Below are 21,136 nucleotides of genomic sequence, written 5' to 3' on the forward strand. Positions count from 1 at the left end.
ACCGTCGAACCATGTTAAACCCTATGTGTTCTTCGTTTCTTGTAGAATCTCTTCTTCGAATTGTCGTATAGTTCGTAATAGCCTCACGTTGTACAACAATTGGTACCAGAGCTTCAGGAAAACAAGGGCGTCCGGAGTAGCTCGGCAAGCGTCTCTATTTCTGGAAATAAAGGAGGTTATAGTGTCACCGACAACCCTTTCTCTGCCGACGACGGTGAAATCGCCGTTGTGAGAAATCACCAAAGAAGAAACCCCGAGATTTCATCTTGGAGGTTGGAGCGTCGCCGATGACACATCATCGAAGACAACGGAACCCGTTGTTGTGAAAATCATTCAAAGAGGGGATTTCCTCTTCTGGAAATCCGAAACTCGCATCGCAAGGGGGCACCTGACGCGTTTGGCGCACTGGTATCAGTGAGGCACATCCGTCGAGGTCAAGTGCATGTTGTGCACATCTGAGGAGGCCTTCCTCTGCACAGACACCGAGGTTTCTAAAGTCGCACTCGAAATCCGGCATGAGAAACCTGACGCGTCTGGTGCACTAGTATCAGTGAGGTGCATCTGTCGAGGTCAGGTGCACGTTGTGCACACCTAAGAAGGCCTTCTTCTGCGCAGACGCCAAGGCTTCTCACGCCGTGCTCAAAATCCGAATTCTTTGCACAAAAAACCCAAGTTAGGCTATGATGATTGGGGTTTCTTCTTCCAAATTTGACATGACAAAATTCGACGGAACTGGGAATTTCGGATTATGGCAGAGGAGGGTGAAGGACCTGTTAGTGCAGTAGGGCATGTTGAAGGAGCTATACAGAAAACAACCGATGGGAATGGATGACATGGATTGGAAAGAAATTGAAATGAAGGTTGTGGCGACTATCAGGCTTTGTCTGGCTGATGACGTGATGTATCACGTCATGGATGAGGAATCACCGGCAGAAGTTTAGTTGAAACTAAAAAGTCGGTATATGTCGAGTCATTGACGAACAAGCTCTATCTTAAGCAGATACTATATGGTCTTAAGATGTCAGAGGTTCGGATCAGAGCCAGCATATCAACATTTTCAAAAAGCTCATTAGTGATTTGAGACGGGTTGATGTGAAGTTTGAAGATGAAGACAAGGCGTTATTGTTACTGAATTCCCTATCGAATTCTCCTACGTACGAAAATTTGGTTACGACTCTCGTGGGGAAAAGAAACTCTCGAATTGGAGGATATCACAAGTGTTTTATTAGGCTTCCATCAGAGGAAGAAAACCATTGATCAGACTTCACAAGGTGAAGGACTTGTGGTGAAGGGTAACAAGGAACATGGAAGAAACAAATCTCAAAGTGGATCGAGTAACAATAAACCTCGATCTAAATCCAGAAAGAGAAAGGACATAAAGTGTTTTAAGTGCGAGAAAAAGGAACATATAAAACGGGATTGTCCACAAAAAAAGAAAGGGAATACAGAGAACAAAGAGGGTCCATCAAAGTCTGCGAATGTAGTGGAAGAAGAAGACTCAGGGAGTGTTGACTGGGAAATACTTTTTGTTTCATATAATTCAGATCATCTCAGAGATTTTTGGATTCTAGATTCAACATACTTTTATCACATGACATCCAATAAAGATTGGTTTCACACCTACAGGTTAGTAAACTCTGGTTTTGTTTTGATGTGTAATGATGCTTCTTGCAAAGTTGTTGGAATAGGGAGTATAAAAATTAAAATGTTTGATGGTGTGGTTAGAACGTTATGTGATATTAGACATATACCGGATTTAAGAAAAAATCTGATTTCATTGTGCACTTTAGATTGTAATGGGTATAGTTACAAGTCTGCAATTGGAATAATGAAAGTGAGTAAAGGTGTCTTAATAGTGATGAAGGGGCATAAATTATCTAGAAATATCTATACACTGCAAGGTACCACAATTTTAGGTGGAGTTGCAACTATAGAGTTCTAGTCAGACTATACAGTCTTGTGGCATATGCGGTTAGGTCATATGGGTGTGAGGGGGATGATGGAGCTTTATAAGAGAAATCTATTAAAGGGTGTCAAAACATGCAAGCTTGATTTCTGCAAGTTTTGAGTTCTTGGGAAACAAAATAAGGTGCAGTTCAAGGCACCCACACACAAGACAGAGGGGATTCTTGACTATGTTCAGATGTTTGGGGGCCAGTAAGAGTAGCATCCCGAAAAGGACATGTATTTCGTGACCTTTATTGATGACTACTCACGAAAGGTTTGGGTGTACTTCATGTAGCACAAGTTAGAAATATTTTCCAAGTTTAAGTTGTGGAAAGCTGGAGTAGAAAATCAGACAAGGAGAAAGATTAAATGCCTCAGGTTAGACAATGGTACTGAGTACACAAATTCAAAGTTCAAGGAATTGTGTGAGCAACATGGGATTAATAGACACTTCACAGTACGCAAAACACCACAACAAAACGGTGTGACGGAAAGGATGAATAAAACTATAGATAAAAGAGCTCTATGTCTGAATGCAAGGGTTGCAAAGAACTTCTGGGCAGAAGCAGTGAATATGACATGTTTCTTGATTAACAGATCACCCAGAGCAGCACTAGATGGGAAAGTATCAGAGGAGGTGTGGACAGGCAGTGAGGTAGACTACTCTGGCTTGAGAGTATTTGGATGTCCAGCCTATGTATATGTTCTTATGAGGAGAGGTCGAAGTTTGATGCAAAGTCTAAACAGTGTATCTTTCTGGGCTATCAGAAAGGGGTGAAAGGCTTTAAACTCTTGGATCCAAAGGCAAACAAGATGGTGATCAGTAGATATGTGGTTTTTTATGAAAACACCATGTTGCAGCATACTCAGGAAGAAGAGAAACAGGTGCCAGAAAACTGCAGCATCAATGATCATGTGGTGCATGTTGAGCTAGAGAACCATGGCAGAGAAGAGGATGCTTAGCATGCAAAGAGTTCTAACTTAGGTGATCAGCAACATCACAGTATAGCCACAGACAGACCCAAACACGCCATCAAGCCACCTACCAGGTATGGTTTTGAAGATTTGGTTTCTTATGTACTTATTACTTGTAGTGGGGATCCTACTACTTTTCAAGAGGCAGTATAAAAGCCAAGAGAAAAGTAGATAGATGGTTCTATGGTGGAGGAGATGGAGTCTCTGCATAAGAACTAGACATGGGAGTTGGTGGAGCTTCCCGAGGGGAAGAGAGCGATAGGGTGCAAATGAGTGTATAAGAAGAAAAAAACAGTATCGAAAAGGAGGGGGAGGGGGGGGATTCGAGGTTCTAGTAGCAAAGGGTTACTCACACACGAAAGGGGTTGACTATGAGGAGGACTTCTCCCCTGTGGTCAAACACACCTCTATCTGGGCAGTGTTGGCGTTAGTAGCACATTCAGACATGCAATTGGTGTAGATGGATGTAAAGACGGATTTTCTTCATGGTGACTTTGAGGAACAGATTTACATAGTGCAGTGAGAAGGGTTCAGTCACCCGGAACATGAATATTTGGTCTGTCATTTGAAGAAATCAATTTATGGGCTAAAACACTCTCTGAGGCAGTGGTATAAGCGATTTGAATCTTACATGATCCGGATTGGCTACAAAAGGTGTGAGTATGATTGTTGTGTTTATGTGAAAAGCCTTGATGATGATTCTTTTATTTTTCTATTACTTTATATGGATAATATGTTGATTGCTGTAAAGAGTATGAGTGAGGTCAACAAGTTGAAAACTCTGTTGAGCAGAGAATTTGATATGCAAGATTGGGTGTGGCCAAGAAGATTCTTGGGATAGAGATTCGCAGGGACAGAGCTTCCTGGAGATTATTTTCATTTCTTATAGAATCTCTTCCTATTGAATTGCCGTATAGTTCATAATAGCCTCACGTTTTATAACACCAAACAATAGAAAATATTTTTTTCTCACGTTTTTTTTTTCTATGGGTTCCAAACAAGCCCTATGTGAGTGCCCTAATGATCACATCCTTCATATTATCATATTGACGGTGCATGAAAAAGAAAGTAGCACTTAGTGGGTTTCTTTCCCCCACCAGATAATATAAATCCCTATCTTTCATCAAAAGAGAGTAAAGGTGGCTGAAACAAGTAGTTCATCAATCAGTTTTCACCCTCCACTGTGCCTCTCCAATTGCGTCTCTCTTTGTACCAGTTACCTTCCCACAAAAGCTAACAATAATTGCTAAAGAACAAAATCGTAAAAGCACATTGTCTAAGCTTCTGTAAGTACTTATCGGCACAGAAAGATGCTGGCCGCAACCTGGACCAACCTCATAGCTCCAAAAGTCCAAACGCTGATTACAACTTTACAGGATATACTATTTTTCATAAAGATAGTTGTTTTTGTTCTTGAACTTTCCTTACTCTCTTGATTTATTTTCTTTTCCCTAGACGGAATTCAAGCAAGGCGGATGTCTTTGAAATCGTTAAAATCTTTGGGCAGCCCCCGGATTTGAGTATCTTTTTACTTACTGGTAGTGGGGATTTCTTCCTAATCTCCCTGGATATAAGCCCTCTCAAAGTCCTGCAATTCCAGACACCAAACTCGTTCCCTCCTTCATCCGCTTGAACATTCTTTGCTTCTTTGGGATTCGCAGGCGGTGACTTTGCTGACGCTTCCGGTAAGATTTTTCTCCGAATCTCAGACTGAGGACGTGAATTTGTTTTTTAAACACAGATTCTTAATTTTACTTTTAGAGATACATTTTTTATGATTTCCATCTTACTGGTTTGAGTTCAGCTGAAGGCGACAAACACTGATGTGAAAATAAGATGGAAATCATAAACTACCAGCGGTTAATTTGTTGACTTCTCCACTAGGCTGCTCCGGTTTTTCTTCGTTAGTTTTGTTTTAACGATCAGTTCACAAAGTGAAAATGAAACCGGATCGTAAATCGTAATGTTCTTCCTCATTTGACCATATTGAGTTGAATAAGAAGAGTACCTATGTTCGTAATTCACAGGATCTGCAAGTCATAGAGGAGGAAAGAGATGGATTCAGCAATCGAGGACGGATCAGTTGAGCGCAAACCCAGGGCGCGGTCGGAGCCTGCGAGCCCCGGAAACGCCCGGATGGGCTTCAGCGGTCCATTGAAATCAGGTAACAAACGGAGTGGCCAGTCAAAAGAAGAAGAAGCATACGTGGAGATAACCGTCGACGTCCGAAAAGATTCCATCGCCGTCAGCGACGTTAAAAGCAGGGACGGCAGCGACATGAGTTTTCTTGCGAGGGCTCTGCGGAAGAGGCCTGCCTCCTTGGGTTCCCAGATGTCCTTCAAGCTCAGGCAGGTTTCCAAGGAACTCAAGCGTATGACATCCTCAAAAGCATTCTCCAAGACCGACCGGAGCCGCTCCGCGGCCGCACGGGCGCTCCTCGGCCTCAAATTCATGTCTAACAACGTCGACGGCGATGGGTGGTCGGAGGTCGAGAAGCGGTTCAATTCTCTGGCCATCGACGGGACCCTACATAAATCGATCTTCGCACAGTGCATAGGTGGGCAGTTCATTATTAATCTATGAGTAAATTTTCTCTGAGTCCATGTTAAACAGATCATAGAGAATGTATTCTTCTACAGGGATGAGGGAGACGACGGAGTTCGCCGGGGAGCTTTTCGACGCACTGGCTCGCAGGAGAGGGATTACGTGTTCCAGTGTGACCAGAGACGAGCTTCGTGAGTTCTGGGAACAATTATCAGACCAGAGCTTCGATTCCAGGCTGCAGACCTTCTTTGACATGTAAGAATCAAACACGACTGTCACCCCCGTCATCTATCAGTATTCAGGAATTTTATACCTGGATTTGATTACTCGAAATTGATTACAGTCAATAAGAGAAGTTTCATGGGAGATTATTACATGAGAACTGTCACCGTTTTATACAGGGTGGACAAAAACGCTGACGGAAGAATCAGCGTAGAAGAGGTGAAAGAGGTAAATCTGGTCAACTGGGTTTGAATGATTTCTTAATTTAAACAAAATTTCCTCAAAAATTACATGCAATCTACCACATTTTGTTAATCTAATTAAGTATAAGACACTTTTCATTTCATTAACCTTATTTAATTGACCATTTTAGAAAAGAAAACCTTTATCTATAGCTTCCAGATAGAAAAGTAGGGAGAGGAGGGAGATCCGGTCCCTCCATGGAGAACAACTTTTCTCCAAGAATTCTCATTCTTTCCCTCTATAGGTACCAAGGGATTTAGAATTTACTTACCCCTACCTTCTCCTTTGCCCCTTGTGTCCGTCAATTGTATTTATCCCGTCCGATTAAAAGATCTTGATTGTATTTATCCCTTCAGATGATCTTTGTTATAAATTGTGTATAAATATCACTCTTAAATCAATACAAAGGTGTGGTTCAGTTCAGCTTCTCATATATCCAACTTCAATTAAAGTGAGAAGTGATAGAGAAAAAATGGCGATTCTTTCTCTTTCTCTATTTTTAATACATAAATAGCATTTAAATAAATAAAATTAATTTTTATTTAGTATTTTTAAGATTAAAAAGAAGGTCAAAAGTAAATAAGAACTGGAGGGAGAGGGGGGTTTTTATTAGCATTTGGCTGGTCTCTCTAATCACATAGAGAACATAAACAAAAACTTATTTCTCCATATAAAATCGGTCTTAATTATCTACTTTTATCTAATTTGAGGGAGCAACCCACTTTCCTCGTACACATATTAAGGGTTTGTTTGGAACCCCATAGAAAGAAAAGAAAATGAGAATTTGACCATTATTATTCCTAAATAATAGTCAATGAAAACGAGATAATGGTCAAAATTTTGATCATTATCTCGTTTTCATTAACTATTTTTACGAATAATAATGGTCAAATTCTTATTTTCTTTTTTAGGGTTTCGAACAGACCCTAAGTAAATCTGAATGTTGAATGCGATCATCTTTATTCCAGTGGGATTATTGTAATTTCTTAATAGTTCATCCAATGAAATAATTATCCCTTTTAACAAATTTAATTGAAATTAAAAAAGATTTAATATGTTTTAATTGCTTTCAGATTATAAATCTCAGTGCTTCAGCAAACAAATTGTCAAAGATCAAAGAACGAGCAGATGAGTACGCCGCCTTCATCATGGAAGAGCTAGACCCAGACAATATCGGCTACATAGAGGTCCATCACTGCACCATTCCTTTCGTTTCTGCAATTGATGCAGTTCCAGTTCTCTCGCTTTGGGACTCATTATTTTTCCGTCTTCTACATGCGTTAACAGCTCCAAAACCTAGAGATGTTACTGTTGGAAGCTCCCATCCAGTCAGAAAAATCGACCACAAACAGTCGAAAGTTGAGCAAGGTACTGAGCCAGAAACTGAAGCCGACGAAGGAGCCCAACCCCATAATCCGCGGCTACAAGGAGCTTTCCTACTTCCTCCACGATAACTGGAGGAGGGTGTGGGTGATGGGGCTCTGGTTATCCATATGCGCGGGTCTCTTCGCTTGGAAATTCATCCAGTACAAGCATCAAGCTGTGTTCCATGTCATGGGCTACTGCGTGACGACCGCCAAAGCGGCCGCCGAGACGCTCAAGTTCAACATGGCCTTGATTCTCCTTCCCGTCTGCAGGAACACCATTACATGGCTCAGAAGCAAAACCAAGCTCGGGCGTGTCGTTCCCTTTGACGACAATATCAACTTCCACAAGGTACATTCTCTCCCCTCTCGCCGATCGTTCAAGTGGTCGGCCATTTCACTTGAACGAAGTTTTCCTCATACGTCTTCGCCTTAATTTGACAGATTGTTGCGGCGGGGATTGCAGTAGGTGTCGGCCTCCATGCTCTAGCTCATTTGTCGTGCGATTTCCCTCGTATACTGCATGCCACAGATGAGGAGTACAAGACAATAGCGCCCTTTTTTGGTGATGAGCGACCGCCCAACTACTGGTGGTTCGTCAAGGGAGTGGAAGGGTGGACGGGGGTGCTGATGGTGGTGCTGATGGCCATTGCCTACACACTGGCGCAGCCATGGTTTCGCAGGAATAAGGTGAAGCTCCCAAGTCTGTTGAGAAAGCTCACGGGCTTCAATGCCTTCTGGTATTCCCACCATCTCTTCGTCAGCGTTTATGTCCTCTTCGTCATCCACGGCATCTTCCTCTATCTCATCAAGAAATGGTACGAGAAAACTGTAAGTTTCGAAATCGTCTACACTAAATTATAATTTCATATCGTCTCAAAATCGCGTGGAAGGTAAACTAGAATGTCTTTGAACATTGTTCTTACTTTGCTATAAACACCGTTTCAGACATGGATGTACCTGGCTGTCCCTGTATTATTATATGCCTGTGAACGCCTTATTCGGGCATTCAGATCCGGCTACAAGCCTGTTCAAATTCTCAAGGTAACTTGGTAGTGACAATCCAAGACTCCAAATCTCGAATCTACTGATAGATCTTCTTTGGCCTTTCAGGTCACAGTTTATCCAGGGAATGTGCTGGCTCTGCATATGTCGAAACCCCAAGGATTTAAATACAAAAGTGGGCAATATATCTTCGTCAATTGTGTAGATGTTTCTCCTTTTGAATGGTAATTTTGTTTCCATTTTTACTGCTGTCTCCTACTAAAATTTTGCAACCTTTCACATCTGCGTTTTTGTTTAGGCATCCCTTCTCCATCACTTCTGCTCCTAACGATGATTATTTGAGTGTTCATATCCGCACGGCGGGTGATTGGACACTACGCCTCAGACAAGTCTTCTCTGAGGTGAGAAAAAATTTCTATTCGCAATTTGGTCATTTAGATGTAGTTTGTTTAATTTACTCAAACTAAGAGAAATCGATGCAGATATGCCGGCCTCCAACTACAGATCAAAGCGGGCTCTTGCGTGCAGATTTGCCAATAGCAGGACAAACGCCTGGGTTAGTTCAAATCTACGGCTAGCTTGATTTGACACAATCATTATAGAATCTAAAATGAAGCTTAGAGATTTCAGGTTACCGAGTCTGTTAATCGATGGAGCATACGGAGCACCAGCTCAGGACTACAGTGAGTACGACGTCCTCCTCCTGGTTGGCCTGGGCATCGGTGCCACACCATTGATAAGCATTCTGCGAGATGTGCTAAACAATATAACGGAAGTGGAATTGGAGAATGGGGGAGGGAAGGGGAAGAAGGTAAAGACGTTTGCCACAAAGAGGGCATACTTCTACTGGGTTACTCGGGAAGAAGGGTCCTTTGAGTGGTTCAAGGACGTGATGAACGATGTGGCTGAGAAAGATAAAAATGGCGTGATCGAGCTTCACAACTACTGCACGAGCGTTTACGAGGAAGGCGATGCAAGGTCTGCCCTCATTGCCATGCTCCAGTCGCTTCACCATGCCAAGAACGGAGTGGATATTGTGTCTGGGACGAGGGTGAAGACTCATTTTGCTCGCCCCGATTGGCTCTCTGTCTTCAAGCACGTCGCCATAAACCACAGCGACCAACGTGTTGGTGAGGGGAGGATCGACCTTCTATATTGCTTAAAATTTATTTATTTTTTTGCTCGTTTGATTTGTTTCATGGAGGAAATCAAATGGTTTCTCTGAATTGTGTCCAGGGGTTTTCTACTGTGGACCTCAGGGTTTGACGCGAGGGCTACGACGTCTAGCTAGCGATTTCACGCACAAGACCTCCACCCAGTTTGATTTCCACAAAGAGAACTTCTGAGTTTACTATTATCCGTATTCAAGCAAAATGTTGTCTTCCTGTGTAGGTAAAGAAATGGACGCAGGACTGGGGTGGCTTTGTTTCTCTATCACGTTGCAACGATATGCCACCGTAAGAGAAGCTGCACACCAGGCTTCCATTATCAGAACCCAAAGAACACACACAACTGGATCACGAGCACTAGAGATAGCAAATTTCAATTTATGTGTAAATATACGATGTAATCTTGGTTTCTAAGTCGTGGTGAATAAAGAGTTTTTCATTACAAACTTTCAATCTTGGCCATCAACTTGGCCATGCTGCCGTGTATGCCACTTTTCTCCGCCCTCCTTGCCAATTAGGGGTGAGTCATCTACCCTCCCTTGTGTTTTTTTTATCAGTCAAGGAATCATAATGGGGTGCTAGTTATGGGGGAGACACCCTCCCCTCCCTTTTCTTTCCACTAGCCAAGGATAGAGGTGGCATCAAGTCGAGTCAAACTTGAACTTGCATATGTTCGAGTTGGGCTTTATTTGAATACTTCAAACTTGAGTTCAACCTCAAGATTAAAATTAGAATCTAGCTCAAGCCCAAGAATTTTAACCGAGTTTAAGCTAGAGCTCAAGTCGGGCTTGAACTGCATTCTACATTTAAAACTCTATATAAAATACATGTCAAATGAATTGTACATAAAATTATGCATAAATTTTACTTAAAATTGTGCATACCTTCTACATAAAATTGAAGATGAGCACGGTGACCAATTTGTCAAACCATTCTCATGTTTTTACAAAATTTTCAAACCTACATTCTCATGCTTTTACAATTTTTTACCGCATACAATTTGTTCATACTTAGTTAGATGAGTTAAATCCTTCCGGCAAAGAAACCAAAACATTAATCAAATAGTTGCAAAACGAGACTACTTTACAGACGGGAAAAACTAAATTTCTCACCAAATTATAGCAAATCATCAAATCATCTTATAATCAGCAAGGTTGTTGCAGAATAAACCAGGAGACACACACCACTGGTAAACAAAATAGTAGTTTTCTAAATTTGAACGGGCACTTCAAATTGACATATTCACTCAAACTTGAAAATCATAAAGGGTATATTTTTCTTGTTCCAATAATGGTGGAAACTAAATATCGTGAATTTGTTATGCGAGGCACTTAAGGATGCGCCCCTGCGCACCACGCGCATACAAAGGGTAGACCCCTAGAGCGCAGTTGTTCAAGTCCCAAATAGCAGCTTTGCCCGCTCCATCTTCTCATTTACCAATTTGAAAGTCTTGCTCCTCTTCTTAGTACCTGAGTCCACCTTTTCGCCCTTTGTGATTTCTCTGAGATCTTCATTACAGAAAAAACGAGAACATTATAGCAGGCCGTCTCTCAACGAACCCTAACCCTAAGATCTGAACATTCGCTTCTGTCTCAATTTTTCCCATGGCAGATTCTGATCCAGCTCTGTCTCCTCCACCAACCGTTGCGCCTCTTTCATTGGTAAGTTCGTCTCAGCTCTCTTCCGTCTACTACGAGACCAGTTTGGGTTCACGGTGTTTATTCCTTTTTCTTTGGAGAATTTGGATTTTTATTTTGTAGCGAGGGATGGACACGGCATTAAGTCTTTTGGAGCTACTTTCTGCCTTCATTTCTAATTAGACAACGCACTTTATTGTTGCAGAAGAAAGAGAACGTGATGGTGGTTAACTCAAAGCTTGCGGTAAATTTTTCTTTCCTTTTTTTTTTTTTTTTTTTGTTGTTGTCTCTTTCTCTCAAAGGCAGAGGGATGAACTCGTTCACGTATTTCAATGTACTCATGCCAGGATCTGAATGAAACAAGGTCGGAGTTGCTGACCAGAATTCAAGGGTTGAAACAGGTAGCCAGGAAGTGAATCAATTCATATAAAGCAGAAGGCCTTGCATTGATTTATAATTAAGTTTTTTTTATCTTCTATGTAACGTAGGACCTGCAAAATTGGCGGTCAAAGTTGGATTCACAAGTTACAATCTATCGTGGTGTAAGTTTTAATCATTTCTTCCCAGGATTTTTTTTTCTTTTATGGTTTTTAATTGGGTTAGTTCAGTCTATTTTTCAAAGTTGAGGAGATGAGTGATTAAAAGAATTATTCAAAACTCGTTAAGCAATTATGCTCGCCAAAGCAGAGGGTTAAGTTAAATTTGTCTCCTTGATGTCTGCTAGCTTTGTTATTTTTTGAATTATTTTCCATGTTTTTTGAGAAATGTATAAAACTTTAGCTGGTTTGTGAGGAAAATTTTCAACTTTTCAGCTGTTGCTGATATGTGTTGCAGAAAGCTATGGCATTTACTGAAATAAGGTTCACTTTTTTTTTTTAAAAAAAAAAAAGGTGTGTATAGAAATAAGGTTCACTTGATGGTGTGTTCTCTGCTACTGACTTTTCTTTTGAAAGTGTTTTTTTTTTTTTTTTTGGATTGATGTTCTTGTAAAAATAATGCAAAATCTTTTGGAGCTTTAAAGGCTTGCAAGATTTATTCTGTTGTTTTTTCTACCAATCTATAGTGATGAGAGATATGCTAAATGTTTGCTTAAAATCAACTTAATTTACCTACCTCAGCCAAGTTCAGTCAACTCTATTTAATTGCTCCGAAAATTATGTATAAGTGGTGCTTAGTAATAGTGAAATGATTATAGTTGTAAAAAGAGTATAGTTGTTCTTGTTATCCCTAGGAAGGCATGTTGTCTATGATCCTACTGAGCTGCAGGAGGATAAATGGTACCAAATAATGATATATAGTAGGAAAATGTATCCTTTTTTTCCCTTCCAAGAGAGGATGCTGAAGATATTTTCTTGTTACCCAGTTATTACTTTGAAGGCATGTTTAGTTAGTCCCTGCTAACTATTTGAGTTTCACTTGTATGACGGTTCAAAAAGTGTTTAATTTATTAGATATAAGACTGCAGACATCGTACTTCTCTTATAACCAGTTTATATGTGTGGAGGTGGGCGGTACGGTATGGACAGGGAGCAATAGTTTTTGGTTTAGTTGAGGTTGTTGCACTGAACTATCTATTCATTTAGATCAATGCCTCTGGTAGTGAAACTACATGTTGTTGAAAAGAATTTTGTTTCCGCAAAGCAACATCCAGTAATTTTGTGACATGTTTAATATTTTTGTCAGTTGTCATCGCTTGTGTGGAATACTAGTTTCATTTCTCTATCCTGTTTTGTAATTTTTTTTTTTTTTTTGTCTTCACAATTTTTCAGCCCTGCTTTACCTTTCTTGTCAGTTGTCATCGCTTGTGTGGAATACTAGTTTCATTTCTCTATCCTGTGCTGTAATTTTTTATTTTTTTTGTCTTCACAATTTTTCAGCCCTGCTTTACCTTTTTTGTCAGTTGTCATCGCTTGTGTGGAATACTAGTTTCATTTCTCTATCCTGTGCTGTATTTTTATTTTTGTTTTGTCTTCACAATTTTTCAGCCCTGAAAATAAAACATTTCATACTAATATCAAAATATACATTCAGGAGCTTTCTGAGCTGAAGCAGTCTCTCAATGTTGAGGTGGAACAACTGAGATCAGTAAGCCTGCTTAACCGTTTCAAATTTACTATTTGTTTCTTGTCTCTTGACATCTGCTACTAACTGAGTTTTGATGATTAGGAATTCCAAGAGCTCAAGAGCACACTACAACAACAGCAAGAGGATGTAGCAGTCAGCCTTAGAAACTTAGGAGTAATTATCTCTTATCTCTCCTTGAATAAATGCCCTGGGAAACTTGCAAATCAGCCATGACACTCTTCCTTCCTGACCCACTTAATTTTATAGTGTACTACTGATTCTGCTATAAGTAGGTGGCAAGAGTTAATAAAATTTTCAATTTTCTTGTAGGGTAGAAACTTAATAACGTGTTCATGATTTGGTTTATTACCTCATGTAGATGCAGGAAGGGCCTGAAAGTGTCATAGAAACGCAAAATCCTCAGGCGGAAATAGTTGTAAAGGAAGTTCAGGATGACACACTGGAAAGTGACAAGGAAACCTAGCTCCAAATGGGAATGGTTGGACTGTCTTTAACATAGCTTTTCAGTTGGTGAACTGCATGTTTCATTAAGTTGGTACTATTCTAGCTAGATGTTTGTATTTTTATGCCGACGGTGGCTCCTGCACCTTAAATTAGCCAGATAATATGACATATGAAATGGACATATGAAAATTTTGTTGTATTTGTACCGAAACTTCACTCTTAATTATGTTTGATGCGGTCTGTCCTCAAAGTTCCATCGTCAATGCCAACCAACTAGTTGCTGAAGGTGCTAGTGAACAGCGTGCTCCCTGGGGTGTGACTTCTGGATGACATTTGCAATTTAGAAGAAGCTTAGAAGTTGAGGAGGTCCCTCATTCATGGCGTTCAGGCAGATTGTTAGTGACAATCTTATATGGACCTAGTTCTGCCCGGGCGCCTACGAGGTACCCTATTTGCATGAACAAAGAGATTGAAGTCCTGTGGCTCTGACGGGGACGCTAGAGCCTCCTTCAAAGTAGTTCTTCCCGAGGATCCGGATTTTAACTTTTAATGGAGCTGAACCTGTTCAATCTTTAGTGGGCGTTGCCTTAACTCTTTCAAGGAGCTGATTCAGCAATTCCACCCTGCCTTTTCTTGGTAGATTACTAGAGAAGGTCGTGGCGTTATTTTGTAGATGATGCTTAGCTTACTACAGGGGGGGTTAGTCCAAAATGAATAAGACATGAATTACTCCCGCATTACTCAGTTCATTTGATTAGGCCGTTAGTCCAAAATAATCTCCTCTTTATTTGAATCATGTCAGGTAATGTGCTCAGGCAAAAACGGGGGAATTACGTATCATACCTATTTTACGAATCATCCACATGAATTGCGTGTGGGAGAAGTTTCTCCTCCGCCCCCGCTAAGGAAAAAATTTCCCACATTTCGCTTCTCTCTCAAAATTTTTTTCTCTCACTCGGCTTTCCTCCCCCAATTTTTTTCCCTCTATCTTCTCCCTCAAAGCCTCCATCTCGACCTCCGTCGCAGAGCACGGGAGGCCAAGCTTCTGTCGCAAAGCCTCTTGGCCTCTCGGCCCCTCTTTTCCCTCTCGGTGTACTGTCGGAGTGCCGCCTCCATTGTCGTTGCCCGCAAGCCCATCGTTGGCTCCCGCCATTATCGGTGTTGTGAGGAAGACGACGCGCACCTTGAGGAAGACGGAGTGCTTGAATTTTTCCTAAGTTAGAAAAAATTAAACCAACGTCAAAAAAATATTAATCCATATTTTTTATTTATTAATAATTATTTTTATTTATTCAATATATTCAATTTATAATTACTATATTAAATTAGTGATATAATCGTCATAAATAAAATATTATTAAAATAAATATTTGATAAATTGTTTTGGTTTAATTATCCCATTGCTATAATTAATTAAACCAATGATTTTAAATTTTGTAACAATATATTATTAATTAATAATGCGTAAAAATATATATTATGTAATTAAAAAATAATATTTTTTTATTACTGTATTAAATTAGTGGTTTTTAATGTTAAAATATATCTTATGTTATTAAAAAATAATTTAATATTCGTTTATGTTATTTTTTACTTTTATTTAATTTTTTTTATAATTTATTCTAATCACATGTAATTATTATATTAATTTATAATAAACTGTAATCATTAAATAATATAATATAGTCTTTCATTAATTAGTTTATTAATATATTTTAATACTTCACATTAAATCACTTATAAGTGTAATAACCATGCTTATTTTGGTTAATTATCTGTTTAGACATATGTTCTATTTAAGTATATTACAAAAAGTTATTCATTCTCTTATTTATATCATATTTTCATTTTGAAGCACTAACAATGGAATTTGTTTTCCAGTGCACTTGAATTCGTCTATACTAACATCCAAGTAGGGGTGGCTTCGAACCGAGCTAACTCGCGAGCGGCTCGAGTTCGGCTCGGTTCGATTCGTTATCTCTTGAGCTTGAGCTTTGAAATCGGTTCATTTAAATTGATGAGCCGAGATCGAACAAAGCCAGGTTCAGTTCATCGGCTCGCGAGCCGGCTCGAGTGAGAGGGAGCAGGGGAGAGGGAGAGGGAGAGGGAGAGGGAGCAAGAGCGAGGGGGGAAAATTTTTTCCTCCCCTTGGCTGTTGTCACCACTTTCTATCGCCATCGACAACTGCTCACCGGCTGCCTCTATGGTCCTCCGTTCGATACTTTCCTCTGATTTCTTCTTCTCCTCGCCCTCACCTCTGTTTCCGTCGCTGTTGCAGCCTTCATCCCTGATGACAAGTCCTCCTCGGGGTTGTAACCCCCTTCCCTCCGTGTCGTCAAGATGGAAAACTAGAACCAGTAAGTTCAGGGGAGAATTTAGGAGAGAAATAATCTCCCCCCTCTCCCGCGCGAAGATGATTTCGCACGTGCAAGATCATAAAGTAAAAAAAAAAAAAAAAAATTCCTTAAACTCTCCTTATAGCTCTTGAACAAATTAAAAAATATTTTATATAAATAAGTTTCAATGAACTATTAGTATCTCATTTTTTTAATTGAAAATTCTAATTAAAAAATCATATAATTTTCTAAGTAAGATATTCCTGCCAAGATGGGGTAGAAAACTGTATAGAAAATTTTTGAATAAGTATTTAACAGTTGATGTTGTAATACTTTTAGCATGAAGCAATTTTCATTGCAATTTTGTGTTTGACATTTTATTTGATTAAAAATGTATTGATAAGTATAATAATATATTAGATTGATTACTAATTTTTATTTATTTCCCTAGAAGAGGCAATAAGAGGTCCATTTAACTTTCCTAAGAAAAAATTAAAATATTTCTTGTAATTTTCTAATAAGTCACTAATAGTAATAGGATTTTATTTAAAGGATTTATAGTTTTTACTTGGGTGATTGTAAATTGATATTAATATTTCATTTAATTTTGTTGTGTTTGATTATTGTATGGAGTTTATTCATAATCTTATGCAGTGTATGGAGTATTTAGACTATTTTATGGAGTGTATGGAGTGTATAAACAATTTTATGGAGTGTTTATGGAATATATAGACAATTTTACGGAGTATTTATGCAGGTATTATGTATATAGATTATGTCCAATTTTAAGTAAAAATCATGCCCAATCTTATACATGTATTATATATATAGGTTATGCTCAATTTTATGTAAAATATATACATAATTTTATATACAATTTATTATATATATATTTTTTGAAAAATTTTAAATGTAAATTGAAGCTCGAACTCTGTTAAAATTTTTGCGCTCAAGCTCGATAACAATTTTAGGCTTGAGACGAGGTTCGACTCGAAGCTCGGCTCAAACATAGGCAGGTTCGGGCTCGGCTCAGCTCATATCACTCCTACACCCAAGGATGAGTTGAAGTTGAATCAATTCATTTTAAGATGAATTGAAATCTTCACTTCATTTAAAGTTCCTTAGTGCAACTCTTAATTCGAGGGCAAGAGCTCCCTAGGAGTAGATTAGAAATCTAAAATATTGAGTGTGAGCCACTATAAAAATCCTTAAGAGTTGTCGTTAATTACTTTATTTTGTATTTTAATTACTATTTTTGTAATCAAGATGCAAATCGGTCCTGATAAACCTAGTCACCCACAAGCCCCACCCCACCCCCTCTTGATATGATTTATCCATGTGAGACCTTACAAGATCCTAATCAAAGTTTACAAGTGTATCAAAAGGGTTCTAGAGCTTCGCCTTTCGAAATTTGTCCAGTAGTTCAAGCTCTTATGATATAAATTGGTGGAAATAGTTGTGTTCTCTTAATTGTTTTGTGTTCAAATTGAAACCAATCTCCAGCTAGCTTAGCTCAAAGGTACTTCTTTTCTTCTTCCCTTCATCCTATCTCTTATTGTTGCTTGTGTTCATCGTTTTCTCATTTCAATATTGTTCGCTGCTTGTGATAGGCCACTGTAAGTTTTTAAAATTTTACTCGTGCAGTCGTACCATCAGAGGCAAATCAACGATACGGCTACCATCAGACTCAAACTGATACATCTGTCCACGTACCAACCAGCAAGCTTTCTGTGCAGCAGGCGATGATCCGGGTGTTTGGCGTCTGCGAGCCCAGTTTCAAGACTTTCGACGCGGCATGGGTGCCATTGTCGTCGCAGGTGATAATCAACCCCCGCAGCCTGTTTGAAGAAATGCGCCCAAGTGGTAACTTTTCGGAAAAGATGAAGTTTTATTGGATCATGGTCTGTCTTCCAAGTCCCGATGTTCAAAGAGCTGCTTTTGTCGACGTCAACCGGCCTACAATTCTACAAAACTGAGTGGAAGCATTAGGGTGGTTGGTAAAGAGAGGATTTTCGGACCCTTCAACCTCTGCTCTAATCCCAAATTTTCTGTCTCTAGTCTCAACCTTCCAGATGATTTGAATTAAATATCACCATGAGAGTGTCCCCAAAGAAGCTTGGAACTTGCTTTCAACTTCGACATCGGCGTTGCTAAATTCATTTTATAGTCATTGCTCCCCTCTTAAGTCGTCGGTGGCGCCAAACTTTTAGGCATTTCAGTAAAAGAAGCAGCAGTGACGGTAACCAATGTACATAAAAGAAGCTTTTGATGATGATGGTGAAGAACTTACTTCTGGTCGTTTGAATTTGTTGAAAGATAACAGAATAGAATAATGCGGAAACATTTTTTAGTGCGCTAGGTTCCTTGCCATGATTAGCCATGATAATTATGGGTTATTGAAGGGTTTGTATGGAGAATCCAGGATTATGCTTCTTCTTTTTTGAAGGTTTTAAGCATTTTAGGCATCTTATCGGACCCTACTCTCTCGTAGGATCTTATACTCCTTTTTTTCTGGATAGTCTAAAGACGTGCTACGTAAAACAAAAAGGAGATCCCATCCCCTTCTCCTTTCACTTCCATCCCTTCCACTCTGCTCCTTTTCCTGTGCTCCTCACATTGTCTCCTTCCTTTTCAGTGTTCAAATGTGAAAGAGAAAAAGGGTTTGTGATTGGTATCTTCTTAATTTTCTCTTAAGCCGCCTGAGACTTGCAAACGAATAACACCTACGCCATTAGTAAAAGCTCAAGACAATTAAGCTGTTGAAGTTTATGGGATCATGGCACTTCTGAAATCTCAGAGGCGACAAGGGATTTGAGCGTTTAATTACAATGTATCTGGTTAGGAAGAGACAGCCAATATGTTATCTTCGAACCGAAGATCAAACGTCCGTGATTAGCACAAGTTGAAGAGGATTAATCGGTTGAAGGCAAACGTCCCACCTTTGCTCTGACGAGATGTGACAAAATCTCCATCAGTCACAATCAACTCGTAAGGCAACAAAATGGGGTTCACCATCACTCCATACTTTGTGGATATGGATAGCAAATTGTCTTCATTCTACAGAAAAGTTCAGACAGCTTTTAAGAAATTTCCACCCTTTGGGAACCCACCTTCTTGACACGGAATGGGCAGAGATTGGCGAAAAGAAAGAGCATGAAAATCAGTAGAGAAACGTGGCTCATAGATCTCTTATCCGAACTGGATCGAGCCAAGGAACTCTGGATAGTGGTCTCAGAGCTCTGAATCAAACTTTCTGGACCAAGCAGGGAAGATGAAACTCTAAAGAAGTCTGTGTTGCCTCTCTTTGACAGTACGAGTCCGTCCAGAAATTTATCTCCTGTCAGATCTATTCCATTCTTCAGTGTAGTAGAACCCGTCATCCTCCAATCATTCTTACAGAGTTAGGAAATGCAATGGAATATCTAGTAGCTCTATGCTGAAAAGAAAGGAGTAACTACTTATCTAGAATAATGGAATGTTCAAGGAAAGAAAACGATTTTATTTGTGCAAATAAGGCCCGAAATTCCTCCTAATAAAGACTTGATCTGAGTGAACCAAAAGTACTTGTGAATCAAGCTGTTTTCTATTGTGGATCATTTTAATGGCTTAGCATCACCCATCGTTCTCGACAAAAGAAAACTACAAGTTGAGCCGTGAGATAGGAACGACAGCCAGAGAGACAAGCACTGACATTTCAAAGGGGAGTTCGACAGGAAGCTTAAAGCAAGCGATGGATGGACGGTCAATGCACGGAGACGAAAGGCACGAGACAGCATTTTGGGTTTGGAAGAAAATCTTAGAGGATTAGATTTAGAGCTGCTTTGATAGATTTAGGAGGATATAAGGGAGTGGGAGTTCAAAGAATTTCTGTCCTGTGGTTCTGGGGAAGGATTCGCTGGTCAATTGGTTCCTCTGTCTTGCTGGCGGAGGCGGTAGGGATGGCGATTGGCTGTTCGTAACGGCGATGGAAGAAAAGACTCTGCAGTTTCCCCATGCACCTCCATCAACGATTCGACGTTTTGATTCGATCCACTGTGTTTCAAGAATGAACATGTGTCGCTCTCACGTCGATTCCAAGCAAATGAACAAGATGTTCTTCACGTGATGCCTCCTGCTGTTCCCTCTTTCCGTTCACGTGACCTCTCATCTTCTTCCCTTCTCCTCGTCGTCTTTCTTCGTCCCTTTTGCTCTTCCTCGTCTGTCATAGAAATCTTTTCTATCAAATCTCCCCATTACGGCCTATATCCCTTTCGTCCTTCTCTTCCGCCATGATCGACGTAGACGGTGAAGCCATGCCGTGACACGTCCTGTCTGTGTTACGTTACAGTACATTCGTGATCTAATCGTATCATGTAAATCTGTTTAACGTTTTATGAAATGAAAAAACTGCATTGGCAGTTGCGATTGACGTCGAACCTCGTATCTTGAAAGGTTTACAATGCCAGAGCATCAGAACGACTCTTTCCTCCTGTACATGAGAATTATAATGCATGGTCTACTTAAAATTAATGACATAAACACCATTTTTTATACTTTCATCACTGAGAACTAACAAACCCTTACACTTTCATCATCAAACAGGACAGTCGAATTTTTACAAACACAGGCGACAGATCAGTAGAGAGAGCTTAATTTATTAAGCCATACGTAAGATGGAGAAACAAGCTAGGATCTCTACGCACAAGCACGTTGTAGATTGGAAACTAGAAAAAGAAATCCATGGAAAGATAAACTTGGTTCTACATGTCCCTCACTTCGAAAAGGTTTCGATTCTTGACGACTATATCGTACATGTGCATGGACTTGAAGCTCTTGAAATCTTTGGGGAGGGATATGAGGTGAATCGTGGACTGCTTGTGGAATTGGAGGAGATCGGGGTCATCGTGGTACCGCTCCCAGCCGTGCCCGTTCAGTTTGCGCTCCAAGACGGCATATGATTTTATCACCTCGTTGGTTGGAACGTAAACCAGAACCTTGCGTCGGCCCTCCGTCGCCTCCGACGCAGGGTTCTCCACCAGCCGCACCACTCCATTCTTGAACACCCATACACCGGACATTTTTCCTTCCTTTCTTTCTTCTCGGCTAATTACCGTCGAACTCCAAATACGGAGAGAAAGAAAAGAAGAGAAGATGGAAGAAAAACAGAAAGAAGAGCAAGGGAGGAA

The 21,136-nt window shown here is 40.0% G+C and overlaps 3 protein-coding genes across 3 annotated transcripts; 2 read left to right on the forward strand and 1 right to left on the reverse strand.

Annotated features, from left to right (window-relative positions):
* The first annotated feature begins 4,258 nt into the window (after window positions 1-4,258).
* Window positions 4,259-9,909, forward strand: LOC137955444 (respiratory burst oxidase homolog protein B-like). The gene is made up of 13 exons (XM_068802383.1): window positions 4,259-4,607; window positions 4,950-5,479; window positions 5,562-5,721; window positions 5,868-5,916; window positions 7,005-7,118; window positions 7,219-7,647; window positions 7,740-8,126; window positions 8,244-8,339; window positions 8,409-8,524; window positions 8,599-8,701; window positions 8,783-8,856; window positions 8,931-9,430; window positions 9,537-9,909. The coding sequence occupies exons 2-13, from the start codon at window positions 4,978-4,980 to the stop codon at window positions 9,644-9,646; spliced, it is 2,640 nt and encodes an 879-aa protein (XP_068658484.1). The 5' UTR covers window positions 4,259-4,607; window positions 4,950-4,977; the 3' UTR covers window positions 9,647-9,909.
* Window positions 9,910-10,868: 959 nt separating this feature from the next.
* LOC137956536 (uncharacterized) lies at window positions 10,869-13,834 on the forward strand. Its single transcript, XM_068804074.1, has 7 exons — window positions 10,869-11,130; window positions 11,312-11,350; window positions 11,454-11,507; window positions 11,595-11,648; window positions 13,138-13,191; window positions 13,273-13,344; window positions 13,550-13,834. Exons 1-7 carry the CDS (start codon window positions 11,074-11,076, stop codon window positions 13,652-13,654), a joined length of 435 nt encoding a protein of 144 aa, XP_068660175.1. The 5' UTR covers window positions 10,869-11,073; the 3' UTR covers window positions 13,655-13,834.
* Window positions 13,835-20,709: 6,875 nt separating this feature from the next.
* Window positions 20,710-21,136, reverse strand: LOC137957185 (flowering-promoting factor 1-like protein 3). The gene has a single exon (XM_068804921.1). The coding sequence runs from the start codon at window positions 21,026-21,028 to the stop codon at window positions 20,711-20,713; it is 318 nt and encodes a 105-aa protein (XP_068661022.1). The 5' UTR covers window positions 21,029-21,136; the 3' UTR covers window position 20,710.

Source organism: Aristolochia californica, unplaced genomic scaffold, assembly GCF_029961685.1.
Source record: "Aristolochia californica isolate CCGP_79_NKW_82.1479 unplaced genomic scaffold, dmAriCali1.0.hap1 SCAF_2, whole genome shotgun sequence".
NCBI classification, from domain to species: Eukaryota; Viridiplantae; Streptophyta; class Magnoliopsida; order Piperales; family Aristolochiaceae; genus Aristolochia; species Aristolochia californica.